The sequence below is a fragment of the Diorhabda carinulata genome, chromosome 10 (genome assembly GCF_026250575.1).
Source record: "Diorhabda carinulata isolate Delta chromosome 10, icDioCari1.1, whole genome shotgun sequence".
Classification (NCBI taxonomy): domain Eukaryota; kingdom Metazoa; phylum Arthropoda; class Insecta; order Coleoptera; family Chrysomelidae; genus Diorhabda; species Diorhabda carinulata.
This window is the reverse complement of record NC_079469.1, coordinates 10,079,888-10,101,439: the sequence shown is the minus strand read 5'-3', so window position 1 is coordinate 10,101,439 and position 21,552 is coordinate 10,079,888. Positions and strand designations below refer to the sequence as shown.

Here is a 21,552-nt window from a genome sequence, read left to right as displayed (position 1 = left end):
ATTGTGGTTTAAAATTAGGGGTAGAATCGTACATGTACTGGTATAGAGCAGGACATACGTTTAATCTGAATATTTGAATTTCTGCAGGTGTAAGCTTCTAAATCTTCATCTCTTGATACAGTTATGTTCATATGCCCAATATTTTTTACTACCTGCAATCAGTACCTATATTGAATTAGTACTATAAGCAAGTTGGTTGTTTGTTACGTATTATGAGTGACCACTTCCCACTACATTAATTTTATGGTTGTGTTAGGATTATATTTAGGTAAATTAAATAATTGTAAACAATATTCGAAGAAATTGTAACATTTTTATATTACATATTGAAAGAATAATTTATTATGGAATATGATCGAATTGTGCTTCATAATCCATACTGGAACTGTACTTTTTCACTGGTAAAAGCCAAAGCTAAATGTAATTATTAATTCACTCTAATAGGTCAACAATCACACCTCCTGTGAACCGCAAGTTGCTAGTTTATTTTGATTAGGAATTATTGAAACTTCGAAAGCTGTCTGGTATTATTTATTTCTATTATTTCACCTCCACACCTGCGACGTATACACTTGCGACGTTTCTGTCATCTCCAGTATAAATGAATTTTTGCAAAATTTCTCTGGGATCACATCCTATGAAATAATCTTCAATATTGATTCCCATATCAATTATCAAAGCATCAAATTCTTTGTGTACATCAAAGTTGCCAATTTTATTTTCCATAGCTAATGCTACAAATAATTTTTAGGTCAGTCATTAAAAAATATTTTAAATAATATATGAATACCTGGCAGGAAAAATGTTGCATGTAGCAGAAGTTCAATTTTATGGGAAAGTGAGTGAGTGGAAAGTCCAAAACGCAATTAAAACGGCAACTGGCAAACTAAAGAGCAACATACAATGTTTTTCCACTAAATAAAACTCACTTAGCTGTAAAAACATAATTATTGGGTTTACAAAATCTACTTATTCATTGGTGTTTTCATTCACATTTTGGTGTTGAACAACAGAAAAATGAAGGACTTGGGATATTGGAGGAAGGATAAGAATAAAATTGAAGCAGTTGAACCAATTTTATTTACAGAAAATAAATTAATACTGACAAGAACAATGCCAATTACACAAACATTTACAATGAACACATTTAGAGTGATTGATGAAAACATAAACAGGTGCTTCACTCAGCTTGCTTCAAAATACTACTCAACTGATGGAAGAGTTTCATAAAACTCCCTATGGTCAGGATCTGTGAGATACCGAGCCATATCCATAAGGTCTTTCTTCTTCTCTTTTGGTATAGACAGGAGTGCTGAGTAAAGGTTGGAAAGATCCTTGACGTCACATGGATTAAACCAGGTCGGAAACACCTGTTCTGAAATCCAAGGGCGCAATATGTTGTGTGTATGTCTCACATACAGTGAAATTGGGCCATCGGCAGTTATTTTCATCCAGATGTATTTTGTTACCTTGATTTTTTTTTCTAGGTTTTTCAGGAGAAATCGTGTCAATATCTTTAAAATCACTTTGAACCATTTCAAAGACTAAGAAAGGTTTGTTTAGTTTTGCACCAACTATTACCTGGAACAAGGGCTTTCACTCTTTTCTTGGCACGTTCGATAATGGCGAAATCTCTGTCACACGGAAAAAATGAATGGCCAGTTATCAAAAATTTTTGGTGAATCTCAGAGTCTCAGAAATAATATATGCTAATAACTATGCAGGATTAGTGTATTACAGTTATTGTTTAGACCTGTACATCATCAGTCTGACCAAATGATTAATCTCCTTTCCTGGCCAGGGGATAGTGGTCAAAATGTGGACGTGATATATCTCAAAATGCATGACCCGATTTCCTTCGAACCCCGTTTTGCTAGTGACTCATGCCATACAAACATGTTTGCAACGTTGTCAGTCATATTGTGGATTGCCAAGTTGTATGTAGAATATTGGTGTTGGTAGTACACGTCGCCATGAGTTAACATAGGTGTAAATAAGACTTGCCGTAGGTTTACACATATTGTTGTAGCATTTCTGTTTGCTGAATCTTCTGAAAGAGTCTTATATACTTGGTCAGCTTTGCAATGATGCAGACGACTGTCAACTTCGATCGATTTCCTCTCTTCTTCATTCCGAACCAGTATTAACTTGGTGTAAAATTGATCGCACTGTTTGCATGTGTCAGAACTAGGCGTTTTTTATCTTTTACTATACAAAGTAGAGTTTGCTGGATTATCAGGGTATTTCTGCTTGAATAAACGATTCATTTTGGAGACACTGAAATCAGGACTCGAACATTTTTTGAGACATTCCTACTATAATGATTAATTTCGATAGGGAAAGATTCAATACGCTCTCTAATGTTCCCTTTCACTGCAACATCGATCGCATGACGACGGTTCAAGTGAGTGCCCCTGTTATCTTTTCGCTCTCTGCTGATCATCTTTCATTTTTTGTTGTAAAATTTGAATTCGCCTTGGTGTAATGGCAAACCTGTTACACCGACGATACACAGGTTTCCCAAAGAATAGTCAAATGTAGCTTGTCGTGTTGATGTGGAATCTGAATTACCGGTACGCCTTTTCCGTGGTTCCCATAGGGCTATGAATTTAAGAAGCAAAAGAGACTGTTCATTGTACGTCAAATTGTAAAACTGACGAAATAAACTATGGACGTACGTAAGAGAAATGCATCCTTCTTTGTCACAAGCAGCTGAACAACCTCGAGGATTTGAAGGTGGAACCTTTTCAGGAACGACATAACTCCATTCCACGAACTGAATAGCACGCTTACGGTTATTCACATTTTCTAAATAATTAAACGATATATTCATGATGGGAAATGAGTAAACAATAATGCAAACACACCATACAACAACAATACAACGTTGGTATCAGCGCTGCCAACATGAAACGTTTTTACACCAAACCCAAGCATGATTCGCCCCCTTCTAGCGCATTATAGGCTAACTAGCGGTTTGAAAACTAACTACTTCAAGGTTGGATTCGATCAAGCAAGTGACAAAGATCGTTTATCGATCAAAAACCGACTTTGTGAAAAAAAAACGACATGCAACGTTTTTCCAGCCACCCACATTCATATGTTGATTATAATCACTAAATTTTCTAAATGATTTTATGATACCTTCACTTCCTCCTAGTGTTGCTAAGTAGAAAACCTCTTCATAATTTAATGGTTTCACTTCAGTAACGTGGAATGATTTCGCTATTGAGACATCCAAACATGTTTTCATTGCTTTAATTATCGAAGGCGAAGCTCCACCTGAGATATCTTGAAATATAATATTTATTAGTACCAACAGAGTTGTTAAGATAGGATCTAAGAACGAGCACTTTATAGCAACAATAATGGATTTGACAATAGGAACGATTAATGTAATTTTAGTTTGAGAATATTAAAAAAAGCAATTTTTAATTTAGCATCATCCCCAACTACAGATTGCAGGAAATGGATAAAATAGAAAGATATGGAATAAAGGATATAAAAGGGTGCGGAAGTTGATCCTGCATTTTTGAAATAGCTGTGAAAAATAAACGGATGCATTTTTCAGAATTTTATTGTTATAATCTTATTGTGTATTAAAAAGCATAGACCAAACTTGTAGTTAATCAACGTTTACAAATACCACCGGTCAGATGGCGTCCTTCCGAATAATGCATTCTTGTAGGCGATTTCTGAAATTGTCCTTCACGTCACGAAGCATACGCCGAGGAATTCATTAATCTTTAAAGTTTCGATACCTTTTAATTTCCAAGTCGCCTGCTTTAATATTATTAATAAATTCGTTTTTAACATCTTCTAGTTCTTCAACTTTCTCTTTTAAATTCCTAAATTCGTGACACGGGAGTGAGTCTCTGCTTGGTATCTGGACATTATGAAGTAGAAGGGAACCCTAAAGTAGATAGGTTTGCTAGAGGTGGGACGAGTGGAGAGAAAAGCGAAGATACAGTTACAGTACTACTTTCGATAGAAATGTTGAAAGATTATAATTACACATCAAGATATATGGTCACCCAGAACTGATTGCACGGTATCCAGAGCGATTTAGCCAAGGATCAATGAAGGATTCACGAAACGATCAAACCAGAATACCTTTAGAGATAATTATTACAAGAGTATAACGGAGTAGAAGAGTCGGTACCCAGCCTTGATGGAGAAACGACCTCAAATGCTGGGTGATGACACAATAGATTTACTCGAAAACATAGAATATAATTAAAAATAGTAAAAGTAAAAAGCTTTATTCTGGGTGGTAATTTTAAATCGAGGTTGCTCGTACCTAACTTACAACTACACCTTGTCTAATTTTATTTTGTCTCTATGCCTGAAATACGCATTGGTCAAAAAAACGCCGCCGCGGTGCCGTAGAGTGAAAATCGTTTATGAAAACAGAGAAATGATTGAATAAGCAGTTGGTATTAGCTAGGGTATAGTAAAAATTATTATAAAACATAGAAAAATATTGAAAAGGGTTGAGTGGAAAACAGTAATTATTAATGATTGATGTTTGCTAGGAATTGTTCAAAATTGGTTCAAGAAAAAACACCTTCTACTCGTAGACGCTTATATTATGAATTAGGGAATACTTGGGGTTTGGTGGTGGTGAAGTTTGCGTAAAATCATTCCCAATATAGGATTTGGAAGGCTCTACATTTGTAAAGAATTCATCAAACAACATAATTAAATACAGACTGGAGGCTATGTACGATGACATGTATCTATTATTTTCAATAATTAAAAATCAATAGATATTTCACGCGCGAGAGGACCTGTAATGGTGACTACTCCAGAAAACAACAAATTAGTGACCGGCGAAGGAAGTTGCAATGCAGACCAGCATTTCCAAAACAAGTGTTCGGGTGAAACTATAGTGTTTTACTATGATCCAACATCGAACATTTCGGCTCTTAAGAAGCATCAGATTTTTATAGTGGCAAATAAGCTTAGGCAGACGTTCTGAAAAGTTTGTAGAGACAAAGGGAGATGTATTGGAGAATGCAATACATTATACCCTTTTCTCTATATGAGGCTAAGAACTCATAATCTCACTACGGATGTATAAATTAGTATTTTCGTAATAGATAAAAAATTTCAATATCCATATACTTCAAGACGAAGCTTTGACTAATACATCTAATTAAAAAATTAATGTATTTATGCTTCTTATGCTCAAGATTTCGTATCAAATTGAATTTGTTATAATTTCTCCTCAAAATGAACATATCCATTCTATTTAAGCATTTACTTGCAGTCTCCGTTCTTTGTTTGCGCATCCCACGGTCACAGTCAATAAATTAATAAATTCTGTAGTTTAGTGATATACAATTGGTGGATCAAATATGGATAGATATGTTCCATAAAGTTGTGGTATGGCCATAAAAATAAACTAAACTAATTTAAACCAGTACCTGTTCCTAATCCAACTTTGACTCCATTCTCTAATAATTTCCTCACGTTACACAAGCCGGATTTCAAGCAGAGGTTAGAATCTGGACAGTGAGAAACAGCAGTGCCTCTTTCTACTAGTAACTTAATTTCTTCGTCGGATAAATAAATTCCATGGCCAAGAATGGTCTGTCGATAAAGGAACAACAATTTATATCGAATAGATTGATTACGAGTATAATAAGTATTATTTCTGTTTAATTTTGAAAATATTTGGAGTCAATCGGACGATTGTCCTGCTCAAAATGAATGAGACGTTGAAAAACTTTCTTCTTCGCGAGGTGCTATAAAATAGCCACCGTGATCACTAGATTTGTACCCAAATAATTTTTTGCTTTAGAAGACTAACAAATCCTTATGAATCAAGGGAACAATCATTCAATTTTGTGCTAGAATTACAGCTGAGAGATTACTTCGAATGCGTGCATCGAGCGCGCAGATGGTTTATTCAATCCCTTTATTTAGCTTGAAATGTTTATTACCGTAAATAAAAGAAGAAAAATTATAAAAGCTCATTTTGGAAAATATTAGATGTTGCTGATGGTTTTTCGTTTTGTCTTAATGATAATAATTATTCAAATGTTCGTCTGTTTGCCCATCTTTAGGACTCACTTCGGCAGATCAAATTTTCTTGTGAGTTCGTCGAACGATCTTTCGGATTCGACACAGGTACTGTGCGTTAGATGCACGAAAAGTTTTCTAAATGTGCCTGTGTGCTCGATGCACGTGAGCTCCTCGAACACCACTGATTACTTCGGGACTTTTCAGAATCTATAACCTGGGCTAATGTAGATCACACTTTCCGAATGTCATATACAATTTTTTGTGGAAATTTCCAATTTCCTAATCTATGAGAACTATCGGTTTTTATAATTTTTTTGTGTGTTAATGCCAAAATCCCGAAAAGTATAAAAACTGCAAATCTCAGTAAAATATCAAAGTTGCTGTTCATGAGAATTAATAGTAAACAGCCATTTAAGGGCAATAAATAATCTAATCGTATTTACCCACGGGTCTACTAGGGTAGAAAGGATCATATATGGCTACGACCCGATTAACTCTATAAGTGATCCGGGTTAGTTTCCGAACATTCAGATCGTGATACGGTCAATCCGACCATAGTTTCCGAAAAGTTCTTTCGTCTGCTATAATTCGAACCATTGATCGACGATTTTTACAGATCACAGCGCGTACACGCTGCGTTTTCGAATGAGTGCACGTCGACCGACCTCCCTCCTCGCGGGTCATCCTGCACGCTTTAATGGACCTCCTCGAACTTTTTATGGAACTTTGTCTGGAAACTTTCCGACCTTAACCTGAAGATGTAAACCATATATATTCTCATTAAAATTTTAGTCATTTTGGATACTTTGTTTCTGTTTAACAATTTTATAGGTGAGTAGTTGTGGAGGCTTTGCTGAACATGAAAAAAGTTGGATATCGAGTTGTTATTAAATACTGCATACGAAAATTCTCCACTATTATTCATCAAATTAGTCAGATTTTTTTGCGTCGATTCTTAGCTGTAGATGAAACCTGAGTTCACCACTATAATAAAAACATCATCCGAAAAATCCCTTGTTTCTAGTTATATCAAATACAAAGTTGTAACTCTCTCAAATGTGTAACTTTATTACTGTTCAACCGTTATTATAACCTTTAAGATTCGGGATGAAACACCTCAAATTTAGGACACCCGATACATACTGTAAAAATACTGTTATAAATTATAATAAACGAATATTTGTGACATAAACAATCAGAGAAGTATAAATATAGCAGTTAGGTTTGTATAATTTATTGCTTGACTTACTTTTCTCGTTAATAAATTTGCTTTATCATAAACTTGAGCATACGGCATCCCATAAGTGGATTCTACTAATTTAACTTCTTCAGCATTTTCGGAAATATGCGTCTGAAAAATGAATAAGAATAACTAACATAACGTTAATGATAAATGATAAAAGACTGACGCTATACAAACAAGAAGACAACGAAGATATTCATATGATTACCAACGATTATCAACCTCACCAGGATTGGTTATTTTCTATGAATCTTTTACAAAGCTTGACTTGAAACGGACAAATTCAGAGATTTAAAGTTAAAGTGAAAAACGATGTGATTAACAGAAATGAAATTGCTGAGTCTGCGGTTCCCACCACGTTAGTACTTATCACTAATTGTACGCTTCATTTAATATACTTCCAAATTATGAAGCCTTTCTTGCTTTTTATCGTTTATTTATAAAATTGTAATTGAATTTGTAAATTCATAAATTTAAAACTAAATCAATAATAAAATATGAAAATATTAAACGACTTTTAAAATGCTGTGTTATTGATTCAAGAACAAAACAGAAAATACCAGTTTGGAGTTCAATCACACCCAAAGGACTCAACCGGTGCATCACAAACAAATGAACAAATTAAACTCTATCAACTGGAAATTCGATTGAGGGCTGCAATCATCCTGACTTTCCATAAATAAGTACTAGTCTTATATTTCAGATTTTATTATTATATTTAATGTCGTTGGTTGAAAATCTGATGGCGCCCAATTTTATATTAATTGTTCACCAATCTCAGAACCAGTTATTTATATAATTCAACTGAGGATAAATACTACTTCTCCAGCCGGAGAAGTGAGGTTACAAATTCTAAACTCTTGTAATTTAATTTTTAAAATAAAAGATATGAATGTGATTGGATATATAAATAATGTTGATTTACTTTCAGGAATAATTTAATAAATTACAAAATATTCCTAACTTCAACAGTCAATGTTTAATTAAAGAAACTTATTTCTAGAACATATTGCAAGTCTCATATCCATCTTCTATCGTGTCTTGTATTACTTTTACTTATTATCTTCATGCCCTTTTTCTTTGGGATTGATAGTTATTAAAATTAATTCTAATTATTGTCTTTGGTTCACAAAATAAAAAAATTATGTTGTATGTGAAATCAGGTTCTATTTTTTATTTTTAATGCCAATTCAGCAACAACTGTGGTGCTTAGATTTTTTCAAGCTAGTGTTTTTTAGGTTCATTGAGACTACTAAAAAAAATGTATTGTATGCAAGAGGGAATGTTATAGATGTGGTCATTTTAGAATTTATAATCTCTTTTCTCCAAAACGAGGAAAAACATCTTTGATTTTTTTATAACCACCCAGCTATGTGCTTCAAAGTATTTTCAGGTGCTTATGGAAAATTATCTGAAGACGATCTCAATGTCTCATTTACTAATCTTTCCTCTTGAATTTTTGGTGTAATTCTTAGTTATTCTTAATTATCTGATTCTTTGCTAATCATTGACAATTCAAATGTTTTTTCACCTTCTAATTTTGCTCCCTAACTCAACCTAATTCAATATTTATCTACAATAATGCAAAATAATTATTTTGATGATGTTTAAAACCAGGAGTGGAAAAAGCATGATAAGGATAAGAGAAAATTCAATCCACAATACATGAGAAGAAGGCTTCATATTTCTTTGCCAAAGTTAGAGCTTGAAGAGAAAAATAATTTAAATCATTTCAAACCCTATCATGAGCATTAACGTATGTATATTGTTAAATGATATGCTTCACATGGAAAGAGCAGCGATTGAAAATTATTTTAATATGTCTTAATTACTTTTGATACATGTAATATCAATTTTTTGAAGAAATCAAATTCGAAGTAGCATGAACAATGTCGAGTTTACCACTTTCTTGAGACCATTAATCTTACATACATGGTATTGAAATCAAAGTGCAGGAAAGTTTTAAAATTTGATGTTATGAGTTGAGATTTTTCTATGAAAATGATAAAAAATAAATATTTACTTGAATGTGTAAATCTCCCAGTTTGGCTATTTGTCCAAGTTCCTTCATTAATTCCATAGTAACGCTTAAAGCAAACCTTGGAGTGATAATTGGTAGAACTAGGTCAGACTAAAATCACAAAGATAGTTATATAGTAAATGAAATTGATCTTCACGTTGATGTCATTAACAGTAAACCTAAGTTACATCAGTCTCCTATTTTAAGCGACACATAATAAATATTATTGTACTTCTGAGTAGTGGTTTTCCTTTTTTCGAATGACTTCGTTATTTGCAGAGGGACCCATTTCATTTTGAAGACCAATTTAAACAAATTGCTCATCGGGTAATGTTAAGCATTTTATCTCTTGCATTTTGATTTACTATATAAAATCGTTTTTTTTTCAAAGGTTCTTATCAATTATTTTTATTATGCGTCCAGTAAATTATATAGTTCAATACACAATATTAAACATTGCCTGTACAATATGTGTCTATCAACACGTTCGACTTTCGGACTGTCCTTAGTTCCTAGCTGGTACATGTGGACGTGTCAACCAACATTTATAATAGTGAATTCCTTTTAATTTTATAAAATAAAATAAGGGAAGAAGATGCTGTGGCGACTGCTACTGGAATTATAATTACCACAGTTGGTAGCCAGCTGGACCATCGTCGCTGCCCAAGGAGGTTTTAGGTACGATCTAGCCTTGTTCGAGGAAAAAGAAAGTGGATGATGTGATGCAGGATTCAAACATTTTTTTTTTCGAATGAAAATTTCAGATTCTCAAATATGTTAAATATGATTGCACCAAAGATTAAACGAAAAAACACGACAGCAATTCCAGTCAGCCAACCTTATTTTCCACTTCTTGTTTTTCAATACCGAACGATACTGTTATCTCCATAAATCCGTTATGTCTTTATTTTTATAGTTCGGATTACTGGTGTTTCATAGGTAACTCTGATCACGAATAAACCTTCATTTTAGCAAAAGTAGAATTGAGGTCGAAGCGACACGTCCAAACTGCTGCTTTCGACTGCTTTTGCTGCAGCTTTAGTTGGATTTCTCGGAAAAGTGATGTGAAACTATTCAATTGAATATATTCATGCACACAACAACGTAACCGCCACTTCGTTGTGACTTCCATTATCCGTTGTTGTTTATGGCTACGTCAATTTATTGGAGTGAATACTCGTTCAATGTTGTACTGACCACACTGTTTACACTACCACTACACCGACACTCACATAATACTAATGATTGAAGGAAGAAGTATGTTGGGCAGACTAAGAGGTCTGTTAATGTCCGGTTTAAAGAGCACTTGGTTCCTTTGGACGGACCGAAAATAGAGTATTGCTGTAAATAAATTGTTGGATTCGAAGGCATTGAAATTGTAAAATATAAGATTAGTTTAAACAAGGGCAAAGGGCCTATTCTAGCCTAGTTTTGTCCATAAAATTGTAAAAATTTTCTAGTGTCAATAAAGCTTATCTCTCTCTCTCTATTCCTTACAGCTCATTTTATAGTTTATTAATTAAGGATTGAATGTGAAATTTCCTACCCAAGTGGTTTTTTCCCGCTAGAATTTTTTTCTCCAGGAAAGTTTATTCGTGCGAAAATTTGGTATCAAAAGGTTGGACAAGTTACTAGGTTTTAATTTACCTTCGGTCTCTGAAGACGATAACTCGACGATATCGAAACGCGCTTCAGACAATATAGTTCACCGACGGTTTTAGAAATTCCAACTGCGTTCAATGTTATAATAACAAACAAAAACTGGATTACATTACGAGTGATAAAGTTATATGTTTCATAAGTGTGAAAGACAATAATTTGTCAGCTGCACCGCAAAATGTGCAATTCCAACGGTTTATATCAACTTTTCCTACTTGTTATGGTGCAAGATATTGTACAATTTTTTGCAATATCAAAATAATAAGTCTTTCACTTGTTTAACATGATAGGCTATTGCCGTTGAGCAATAAATATCTCGAACTAAAAGAAGAAGATTTAATTTGCTACAGATGATCAAAAACTGCTCGAATCAATTATTTGATCTGGTTGGCTTGTTTGGACAAACCGAGAATGTTGCGATTGCAAGATCTTGCGTGAATCATCAGCTGATCAGAATATGTGTAATAGAAACATAGGTATGTTCCACGTACGCCCTGCGATCGTTGGAATGTTCATTCCATTTACGTAAACCATAGACCGTGAGCATTATAAATGAAAATTTTGGTGAGTACATTCAGTTTAGAATAAATATTTCGCGTCGACTTCAGTGAAAATTTAAAATGGTTCCTGTGAATTTCTGTTTGCATTTTTGATAAAAGTTACTTCATTTCCATACAACGTTATCTTTAAAATTGTAAAAAGTGGTTTGTTGAAAATTAAATAGAACTATACACAGGATGTTACAATTGTTGTCGAATTTAAATGGAATGTACCTATTGTACGAGGGTTGCTACTTAAATTTTGAGATAGAGAAATAAAAACAAATATTTATAATTGGATATCGCTTTATTGTTTTTCATTATTCTCTATTAAGAACAAGCTACTTTTGCATGCGTTTGTGCTTTGAGCGCATCAAGCGCTTCTTCAGGTGTAAAAAAACGTTGACCTCGCAATTTATTTTTGTTCTGTGAGAATAAGAAGAAATTGGATGCCGAGCAATGACTGTACGGCGGATGAACCATCGATTCGATGTTTTTACTATTCAAAAACGTTTTTGTTTGAACTGATGTGCGAAAAAATCATTTTGACAGCCAAATGTTCATACAATATGAATGTATGTGAGTGGAATTAATGCCCAAGTACGCTGCAATCTTACAGTATGTCACATGACGATGTTGCAAATCAGTTTACGCACAGCATCGATGTTTTCTGGCACCTCAGCTGATTTTAGTTGACCTTCATCCTGTAGCGGAGTTCGACCACGACTAAATTTGGAAAACCAGCGAAACACAGTGGCTCTAGATGGTACTTCATCACCAAAATTCGAAGTGAGTCGTTCGGCACACTGCTATTGGGTTAATCCACGTCATAGAAAACCATTGCACGAAAATGTTCGCTATTTAATTTCATTTTTTGACCAAAATCTGTATTTCAAGTATCTGTAAGCAAATTAAATAGCACACATCAGATTACCATACCTTAAAACTTAAGCAGCAACCCTCGTATTACATAGTGCATAACTTAACCTATATGAAGCGAAACTGAGGATGAAATGAATTATTGCGATAAACCGTAAGTTGTAATGCTTAAATATAATCGAAAAATGAAGTTTCACGTACCTCTTTTTCGAAAACGTATTTAACAAACTTTTTAGTATTAGCTATTGAATCTTCAGGTGTTTCTAAGTATTCTTCTGGTGCTAAACGAGTCATATTAATTTTGCCTATTAATGCTCGTTGACCATATTCCACTACTGTATCTACTAAAATATTGGTACTCTCGTTAAACAAACAACCGTAATAGCATGCTGTAGTAGTACCATTAGAAAGTGTTTTGCGCTTGAAATAAAATAAAAAGGAAAAACTAGATTAGAATATTCGAATTTATATTGTCGAAGTACAATGTTTTACTTGAGGTTTGTGTACAAAATACTGATTTTTAATTATTATTGAATATATGAAAGAAAAGAATAATATGCAGCATGCTTATCGTGTGGGAAAGTATGGGTTTTCCAAAATGCTCGTTTCAGCTAAAATAATTTAAGTTTTCTGAAACGTCCGGTCGTACCGGAAGTGGACCCAAACTTCCGCTCAAAATAACGAAGACACTTCGATAACACAAACGAAATAAATAAGGTCATAGAAAATAATGGAGGAAGTCTCTTTTAAGGATCCTCTTAGAAAGCAAGAAAAACATAAAAAAATAGAAGACACAAATGGTCATACAGTAACAAATAAGAGAGAGAGAGTCATTGGTATAAACACCAAAAAATACCATAAAGAAGATAAAATCCAAAACCAAATGAATGAAAAAATGAAATTGCATAAGAGACTGCTTTACATCATACAAAATTTTAACGCCTGTCTAGTGGTATTTCATCTAAATGGGATCGAACCACTGTAATTATCATCCATAAAAGAGGAAACATCGTAAGGTACAAAATTACAGATCTCTTGCACATACATTATTTATGGAAAAATCTACTAATTGATTGGATCTATACCACAGATATATAACTATTCTTAAAAGCATATATAGCAAGGCAACAGGAAACAGGCAAGATTTCCGAGCAACGAGGAGTACCACAGGAGATGTTCTATCCCCAACGATATTCACGGTACTTTGGAATATATATTTAAAGTAGAGCATTTATAACAAATGGGCATAAACATAAACAGCGATTAATTAAATCATCTGCGATTCCCCGTCGTCGTCGTTATAGTCACACATCGTATCAATGAAGCTAAGGAGATGTTGTGAAGATGTATAGAATACATCGGAAACAGTGGGGATTAACATAAACACCAACAAAACAGACTTTATGATCAACGTCGTTACAAGCGAATAAATATCGCTAAATGGTATAAAAGTTCTTAAAAACATTTAGACCTGTGAGATAAAACGTAGAATTGGGTTAACATGGAGTGCATATTGGAATTTAGAGCATTTCTTGTAATCAGATATCCTAAAATGTCTGTGAAGAGAAACGTAATGGATCAATGCGTATTCCCAGTAATTACCTACGGAGCATGAGCCCACATGCTCACAAAACATTCAATTACTGGAGTCTTGTGTTCAGATGAGCTGGATGATGAATGCTCCCAGAGCAGGCTCTTTAGAATGACTTCCAATGTACTAAACCATTTTTCCAGTATACGAGGACGATTTATTATACTACAGATAGAATTGGAAGATGGTTTTATTAATGGTGACTCTTTAAATCTAGATAGATTTGTGATTATCATCACGAAAGTTTTTGAGGAATGGCTTTACATTTAATAGAGTAATTTTACGACTTTGAGTTTTTTAAACTGTACAAAATATACTTACCACTACTGCCTTGTATACTCTCCTAGAAAAATCCAGATCTACGTATTGTTTTTCCAACTCATATATATAAGTATTTAACCATTCCAGAAGAGGTTTATCATATCCCAAGCCACAATTTGGATATTGCGGGGCATGTAAATGAGTATCAATTAAACCAGGAATAAGAATTTGAGATTTTTTGAGGACTCGTGTAGCTACGCAAGATTTTAATTGAAGTTGTGTTAGTTTATGGGGCAATTCAGTTTCTTCACCTACTGCTGCAATCTATAAATGAAACAGTCGTATCATCAAATTAATTCATAATTATGAAAAATTCGAATTGAACAAAAATCCCATTCCAACTTTTACAACTAATAATATTTATTCCTTCTGCAAGGAGATATCGCTGCAGACGGACAGTACAAAAAGAAAATGTATTTTCAATTTATAAAAAAATTGAAAGATCTGTAACCATATTATTGAATTTCTTTATAAAAATTGCTACTAAATTTCAGAGTGGTCAAGAGAAACCAGTAATCGTCCCAAAGAGGGTCTGTCAGAATTGTGCATAAAGATCATGATCATTATTATCACAGGAAAATAAAGAACTAGATATGTAAGGGATGTTACTAGTCAAAAAAATATCGTTGGACATGGAATAAGATATAAATTCACTGGAGACCGAGGAATTACTCGTACATGAGGTAAAGAGGGAAACCTCGAATGTGTTTGATAGACGATTTGAGAAGGCCCGCTGGATCAAAATGGATGCAACTCCTCTAAAACAGAGAAGAATGCATATGGTAGTGGAAGACTTATGTTCAAAAACGAACATAAAAAGCGGATTAGATATATAGATAAATTGAGTTGGCTTTACAAATGGATATTGGAACGTATTCAAGAAGATGTTGAGACAGAGAAAATGAGGAAACGGCTTTTTTCTTCACCAGAACAACAAGTCGCCTTTTGACCGATAAAAGCATAGGTATTCATATCTGCTCTACCGACCAAATTTAGTATCATGCAATTTATGACTCATTCCGAAGAAAATATGCGAAAAGGAAACACCATTTCTAACATAGAGAAAATCACGATGGAATAGATGAAAGCTGTTCCGAAAGATGCTTTCAGGAAATGCTTCTAATGAAAAATAAAACGTTGAGATAAGGGCATTGCTAAGTTTAGATGACATCAATTCACATTTTATGTTACCTTCTTATTTTGTTTCTCAACGTTATATATTTTAAATTTGGAAATTTGGATACGGAAAGAAGTTTCAACGACCCCGTATATACAAAAACAATATAATAAAAATAAAATCGTATTCAATTAATCAACTGTTTATTATTAAAACCTTAGAGTTGATGATTAGAAATCATACATCGCGAAATTAAATATATTGTTTATACAGATAAACGTCTAAAAATATTAGATTCAAGTATTCTCCAACTATTCACAAATAAAGAATGTAAATCATTACTATTGTGTATAAGATATCTTCTCCAAAATTTGCTAGATCTGGATAAAATAATCATTTTTCAACGTGACTATTTCATTAATGTGAAAATGCTCGAACTATCTAACCAATCATAAACCAAAGACAGACAAAGACTTTAGTGCCTCGTCGCATATTGTATTTTTTTCGAAATCGCCCAGATTCAAAAATACTTTAGCTGTGTAACTGTAGAAAAGGGGAGACATATGATAAAAATGAAAGGAAAAAATAAATTACGGCGATTGAGAGGGGGTGAGTTTTAAGGGTAAAAAATGGCTTATCTCGATTTTCGGCAATACTACAAGTCCTATGGAAAAAAGTTAACCGACAAAGTTGTAGGTAATAAAAAGATCTATAACTTTTGCATTCACAATTTTTACACATATCCTCAATATTTATGTGAATAATTCAAAATAGCCAAGTTTTTGGCTTTTTATTTTTATCTTTATCAAAAAAAATTATTTTCTACGAAATTTGATGAAAACTTTCTTTCTTATGTCCCAATTACACTGTAATTTATTTGGTTTAAAATATTTATTTATTTGTAAAATTATTTATATGTACAATTTTGAGCTATTTATTACAATTAACATTCAAAAAACGTAAGATTACATGTTACATTGATAAACGAATAAATTGTAAATCGAAATATATTACCCCGAAATTAAAAAATAGTTACTGTCATAACAGTATCAGCAGCTACTTCAACTAAAAGAGGAGAACGTAGTCATAGAAAAACAGTATTCTAGAGTTACAAATACCATTTTTGCAAGTAAAATGTCTATAATAACGAAAAAAAACGAGGACAAAATAATAAAAACTTCAATGAAAAGATTAAAGTCACAAGGGTTTTCCCGTAAACAAGTAGAATATGCTGATGCAGGCATAATTAGGACCTCGATAGAAATTTTTAGAGATACTAATAAAACTGTCATTGTTGTGACAAATAAATTCAAATAATATTGACATTTATTTCTCAAACCAGGTAAATGTAAAGGATCTATTTTTCACGTCTAATAGTTTTGCCGGAAATCGAGATAAACCATTTTTTACCCTTAAAAACTCACCCTCTTCCACTTCCCAAACTCAGATCGCTTGTAATTTTTTTTTTATTTCATTTGTATCATATTCCCCTCCATTTTAAAAATCGGCCTGCAAATCTTATTTCTTTTCATTCATATTAATGATAAGAGGATAGTTTAAAGTATTTGTAATGTTGAAAGGTTGTATGCTGGTTGACTACGTCGAACATGAAGCGGATGACAGTTCAGTTACTTCAGTCGCTAGGCACTAAAAAGCAATTACACTGTCGATTTCTATCGATCAATCGTCATTAATGTTCCATTTTACTGATGATTTCGAGAAAAAAGTCCATATCCATATTCTGAAAATAACGTCATAACGCACACACTTTTTATACTATCACTCAAGGTTCCATCTCTGAAGATGATAACTTGGTTACGAAACACGTTTCACATAGAATAATTGTGAAGTGCAGTTGTGAAGTGTTGATGTAGTGATAGCGCAAACAGTATGTACAACATGATTCAATTTTTTCGTAATTTTGTTTCATTTTGGTGAATAAGTTATCCTTGAAATAAAACAGAAAAATAATAGAAGCAACTTATAGAATACTATTTAAAATTCAATTCATAGATCATACTAGGATTGTGAGCGGCTATAGACTTTAAGCTCATAGGCTTTTTGTCCCACTTGAAATTACCAAATGCCGATGTCCTTTGAAAAGCTAATTAGGCACTAGGGCTCGAAACTTTTACGTCACTAAGCAAACTTGCTTAAGCAGGCTTGCTCATGTGTTTGAAGATTGCTCGCATGAGTGTTGGTTGAGGTTTTTTCCTTCTCCATTTACCAGCGGTACTTTGGGTCATCCGTTATACCTATAGTGTGGAGATGGCGTCTTAGATGACCGTGCACGGTTAAAAGGCCAGTCACCAATCGAATTTCGCACCTATTTAAGTGGAGCAGTTGTTTGGTCAGAGAGGCGGAAGGTCCATTTATAGCTTGTCCCATGCCAGGTGTCGATGACTTCTCCCTCCCGCGAATGAGTTCACATGACATCGATCGCTAAACGGATTCGGAATCAGTTCCTCAAACAAAGGTGTTAATTCAAGAGATCGTACTATATTATTTAAAAGGCTTATTTAATGTAAATAAGGGTTTCTACTGTCAATATGAGAAGATAGAAATTTTAAATTATGTCTTCATAATTCCGACTTCCGAAAAGTGTTTGTTTATAATTCAAAAATTTCTGTCACTCGCTCTCATTATTTTTTTTTTGTGTTTGTGCGTGAAAAAAGATAACATCTGAAAAATTCCATTATATACAGAAATACCAAATAATCAACGTTTATTAAACTTTTTAAGCACTATAATCTTTTGAAACACATGGATTCGGGTTATATTATCAATATGTTTATTCCTTCAGTGGTGTATCTAAGAATTATAAATCTGTTGTAGATATTTTTTAATTATTTAAATTGAAAGAATTCAAATAAATATCAAGAAATTAATTTGCTGAAACGTACAGTGTGAAAGGAAGGCGTTAAATCTAGAAAACTGATCAAAGTCCTTTATATACTGAATTGATTTACAAATAATAAATAGTTGATACTAAATTTCGCCATTTTTATGTGCGAAACTACTTTTCAAAATTTCATTAAATACTAATAGAAAAATGATATACCTTGATTTGATGAGACTTTGATGTACTATGGCCACCAAAAAATAATATATCAATGAAAAAAAATTGACACATCAAGTTTCTTTGTGACATTAAGACATACATTTTTAGAAAAAGTACAAAAATAACTAACATAAATGTTTGGTTTGTGGTGGGTTCCTTTTAAGTCTCCCACAGTAATCTTCTAGCATTCCTGGACTTTTTTCCTTTGAGTTTTTGTATTAAGGAAATGTCCTGATGAAATCTTTCACGTTGTTCGTCGCTGACAGCACCCAAATTCTCGGGAAAGAAATCCAGATGAGAATGCAGAATATGTATTTCTAAAGATAAATTACATCACAAAGCTTTGTATGAATATATAAGCTCATTGATTAAGTCTTTATTATTTTCCGCTTTATGGTGTCCTAAGAAATTTTGGACAACATTTACAAAACATTCATTAGTTTCTGTATTTGTGGATCAATAAATTATCCTCTTTTCATTAGGCCGAGTTTTATATGCAAAGGTGGTAAAAGCATGTCATCAGGGTTCACTAAAGAATCAACATTCTTCTGCCCTGGAGTAAGTGATCCACGCTTGGGCCATACTTTCTTTGTGTAATTATTTTTTCTGTTTCTGCAGTCACATTCGCAAATGAAACAACAATATTTTGTGTAACCAAACTGTAACCCAAGCAAAAGAGCAATTACTTCAAAATCACCACAAATTTTCAAAACACGTTCACTGTATTTAATTTTTTCAAGAAGAAACTTCATGCCCTTGTAAATCTCTTTCATGGGTCACCGACACTGAAGGACATTTTTTGCTGTTGTATAGCTACCAAGCTAGTTTTTGAGGAGCCAATGGACAATCTCAATAAATTCACTACTGGAATGTTATTATTATATATTAAAACATCTGCTATAGAAAAGTAGTTCAAATTCTAGTTGTTTAATCTAGCCCAAAAGCTCAGTTTGTTTTTTAGACAAATTCAAATTATGTATTAAATCGTTTAAATCACTTTGTATCAATAAATGCGGCTATTTCAAGGTTGACGATTCATAACTTGGGTCACTCTTTTGAGATCCCTTATCGGGTGGACTAAGAATACATTCCGTACCAGAAACAGCATTCTGAGTTTCTGCTTGATTTGGAGGATTAAGCACAGTCAGTTCGGCCCTACGTAGGATTGGTCTATTGGCCGATAACAAGTTTGTGTACTGGACAGAGTGTTTGGGCTTGGTTGTGTCGCCTTTTGTTTGAATCAAACAAAAATAATAATCACTTACAAGATCTTTTAGTTCCGTCTGAATCATTGGTAAACCAAAAGGCATATGTCTAGATTTAGTCCAACTTAATAGGAGTCTGACACACGTTACGCAACATTTATGTGGAGCTCAAGATTTATTTTGGTGGCGCACAGGAAAACGAAAATAGTCTAAATAGCACTTTTCGATTAATAGCGTAAATTTTGTAAATTTTCAACGCTGAGATATAAAAATTAATTCTCCATACACATAACAAAAACTGTCCGGTTATTAGACCACTTTCGCTGCATATTTACATTATAACAAACGTAACTTATTTATATGCAATCATTATACAGTCGCCTAATTTAAATTATTAAAACAAAAACACATAAATGAGGCCCGTAAAGAATATCTGTCAAAAAAAAACTGGTGACTGGAAGAAAATAAATATTTTTTTTGAACGAGGGTACATCAAAACAAATAAAAATCATCATAAAGTTCGTGTGAGAAAAGCAGTGTTTACCAGTGTATTTAATAGTTTTTTTGTCTTAATTTAATTATATTCTGCTAATAAAAATTGCGACAAAATCAACAAATACAACCTCAATTTTCTCTTTTAACCAAAATCATCGAGTTATACACTCCGAGATTATTTTAAATTAGTTCTAAGAACAAAAGAATTAATTTGAATAACATCCCGGTTTTTTGGAATATCGTAATTGCCCGGTCGATATGACGCCCATGCGCTCAGACGCACTCAAAATATTGATTAATGCATTGCATACTGGCAATAATAAATTTCGATATACTTACCTTCGAACCAATAACAATAACGAAGCCTGGTTTTATTACTTCTAGATTTAAACGACTTTTACAGTGAATGATGTTTCCAATAAAAATTTGTACATCTTCAACCGTCATTATTTTTTCACTTATTCAATTGGGTCCTTAGTTTATGGATCGGTTTGGAGTGTTTCTAGCTCGATTTTACACCACTCACTGAATTTGAACTATTGCATTAACATTGGTTTTGTATGGTTAAGTAATAATTTTTTACTGCTTCTAGCTTATGTTACGTGATACGGAAATTTCTGTGACTGTTTCAGTCTGTTGTATTCTTAACAGTGGCGTGGAAATATAAAATTCTTTGATCCATTGTTTAGGCGACATTTAAAATAGTGTACAATACATTTTTTTATAAAATTTACATTTAAACTGACATTTTTAATTCGAGCTGTCATAATTGAAAATTGAATTTTTCAAAAAAGTGTGTGTATAATACTTTTAACACTGGTTAAAAATGACTTTTGACACTAGTGTTAAAAGTAATTTTGTAAAAATGAGATTTTTTGAATTATTTACTTATTTATTCTCAATGAAAAATGTATGAACAAATTTAATTTGCAACACAATAATTAGAAAATTATGCATATTTTACATTAACTTATAGACCAAGTTTTAATAATAGCATTCTCTTATTTGTATACATATAGCAATATTAACAATTCAATTAGAACAGTTCCTTATGCAGACCTTGAGAAGATAACGGATTTTTTAAAGCATCTAATATATGTATATATAGATTTGGGGTCTCGTATACACTGCGACCCAAAGGATCTATTGTGTCTCCCCTCTTGCTACGAGAACCTAGCCGATTCATTAATCCCACTCCTTTTAAAAAGTCTAGAGTGTGGGAAGTGTAGTGCTCTGGAGTTTCTTAGTGTTTCACACTTCGAGAGAATGTGGATAGAGGTTTCGTCCTCTATGCATCAAAATTTGCACGCCGCATTATCTGCTAGGTCTAGCGTCTTCAGGTGATTGTTTGAGGCGACAGTGCCCTGACAGAACTCATGTTAGTATTCGTAG

At 33.1% G+C, this 21,552-nt stretch overlaps 1 protein-coding gene across 3 annotated transcripts; it reads right to left on the bottom strand.

The window, feature by feature from the left end:
- Window positions 1-293: 293 nt before the first annotated feature.
- LOC130898388 (guanine deaminase) lies at window positions 294-20,928 on the bottom strand. Of its 3 annotated transcripts, none has more exons than XR_009059896.1 (9): window positions 20,500-20,928; window positions 14,283-14,546; window positions 12,572-12,790; window positions 9,297-9,404; window positions 7,280-7,381; window positions 5,430-5,595; window positions 3,145-3,291; window positions 791-886; window positions 294-734 (listed from the first exon to the last, which is right to left on the bottom strand). XR_009059896.1 is itself a non-coding variant. In XM_057807656.1 (8 exons), exons 1-8 carry the CDS (start codon window positions 20,605-20,607, stop codon window positions 541-543), a joined length of 1,308 nt encoding a protein of 435 aa, XP_057663639.1. In that variant the 5' UTR covers window positions 20,608-20,928; the 3' UTR covers window positions 294-540. The 3 variants fall into 3 exon arrangements, 1 of the variants encoding a protein (XP_057663639.1); XR_009059897.1 differs by having other exon boundaries at window positions 518-734; window positions 791-933; XM_057807656.1 differs by lacking the exon at window positions 791-886.
- Window positions 20,929-21,552: the final 624 nt, after the last annotated feature.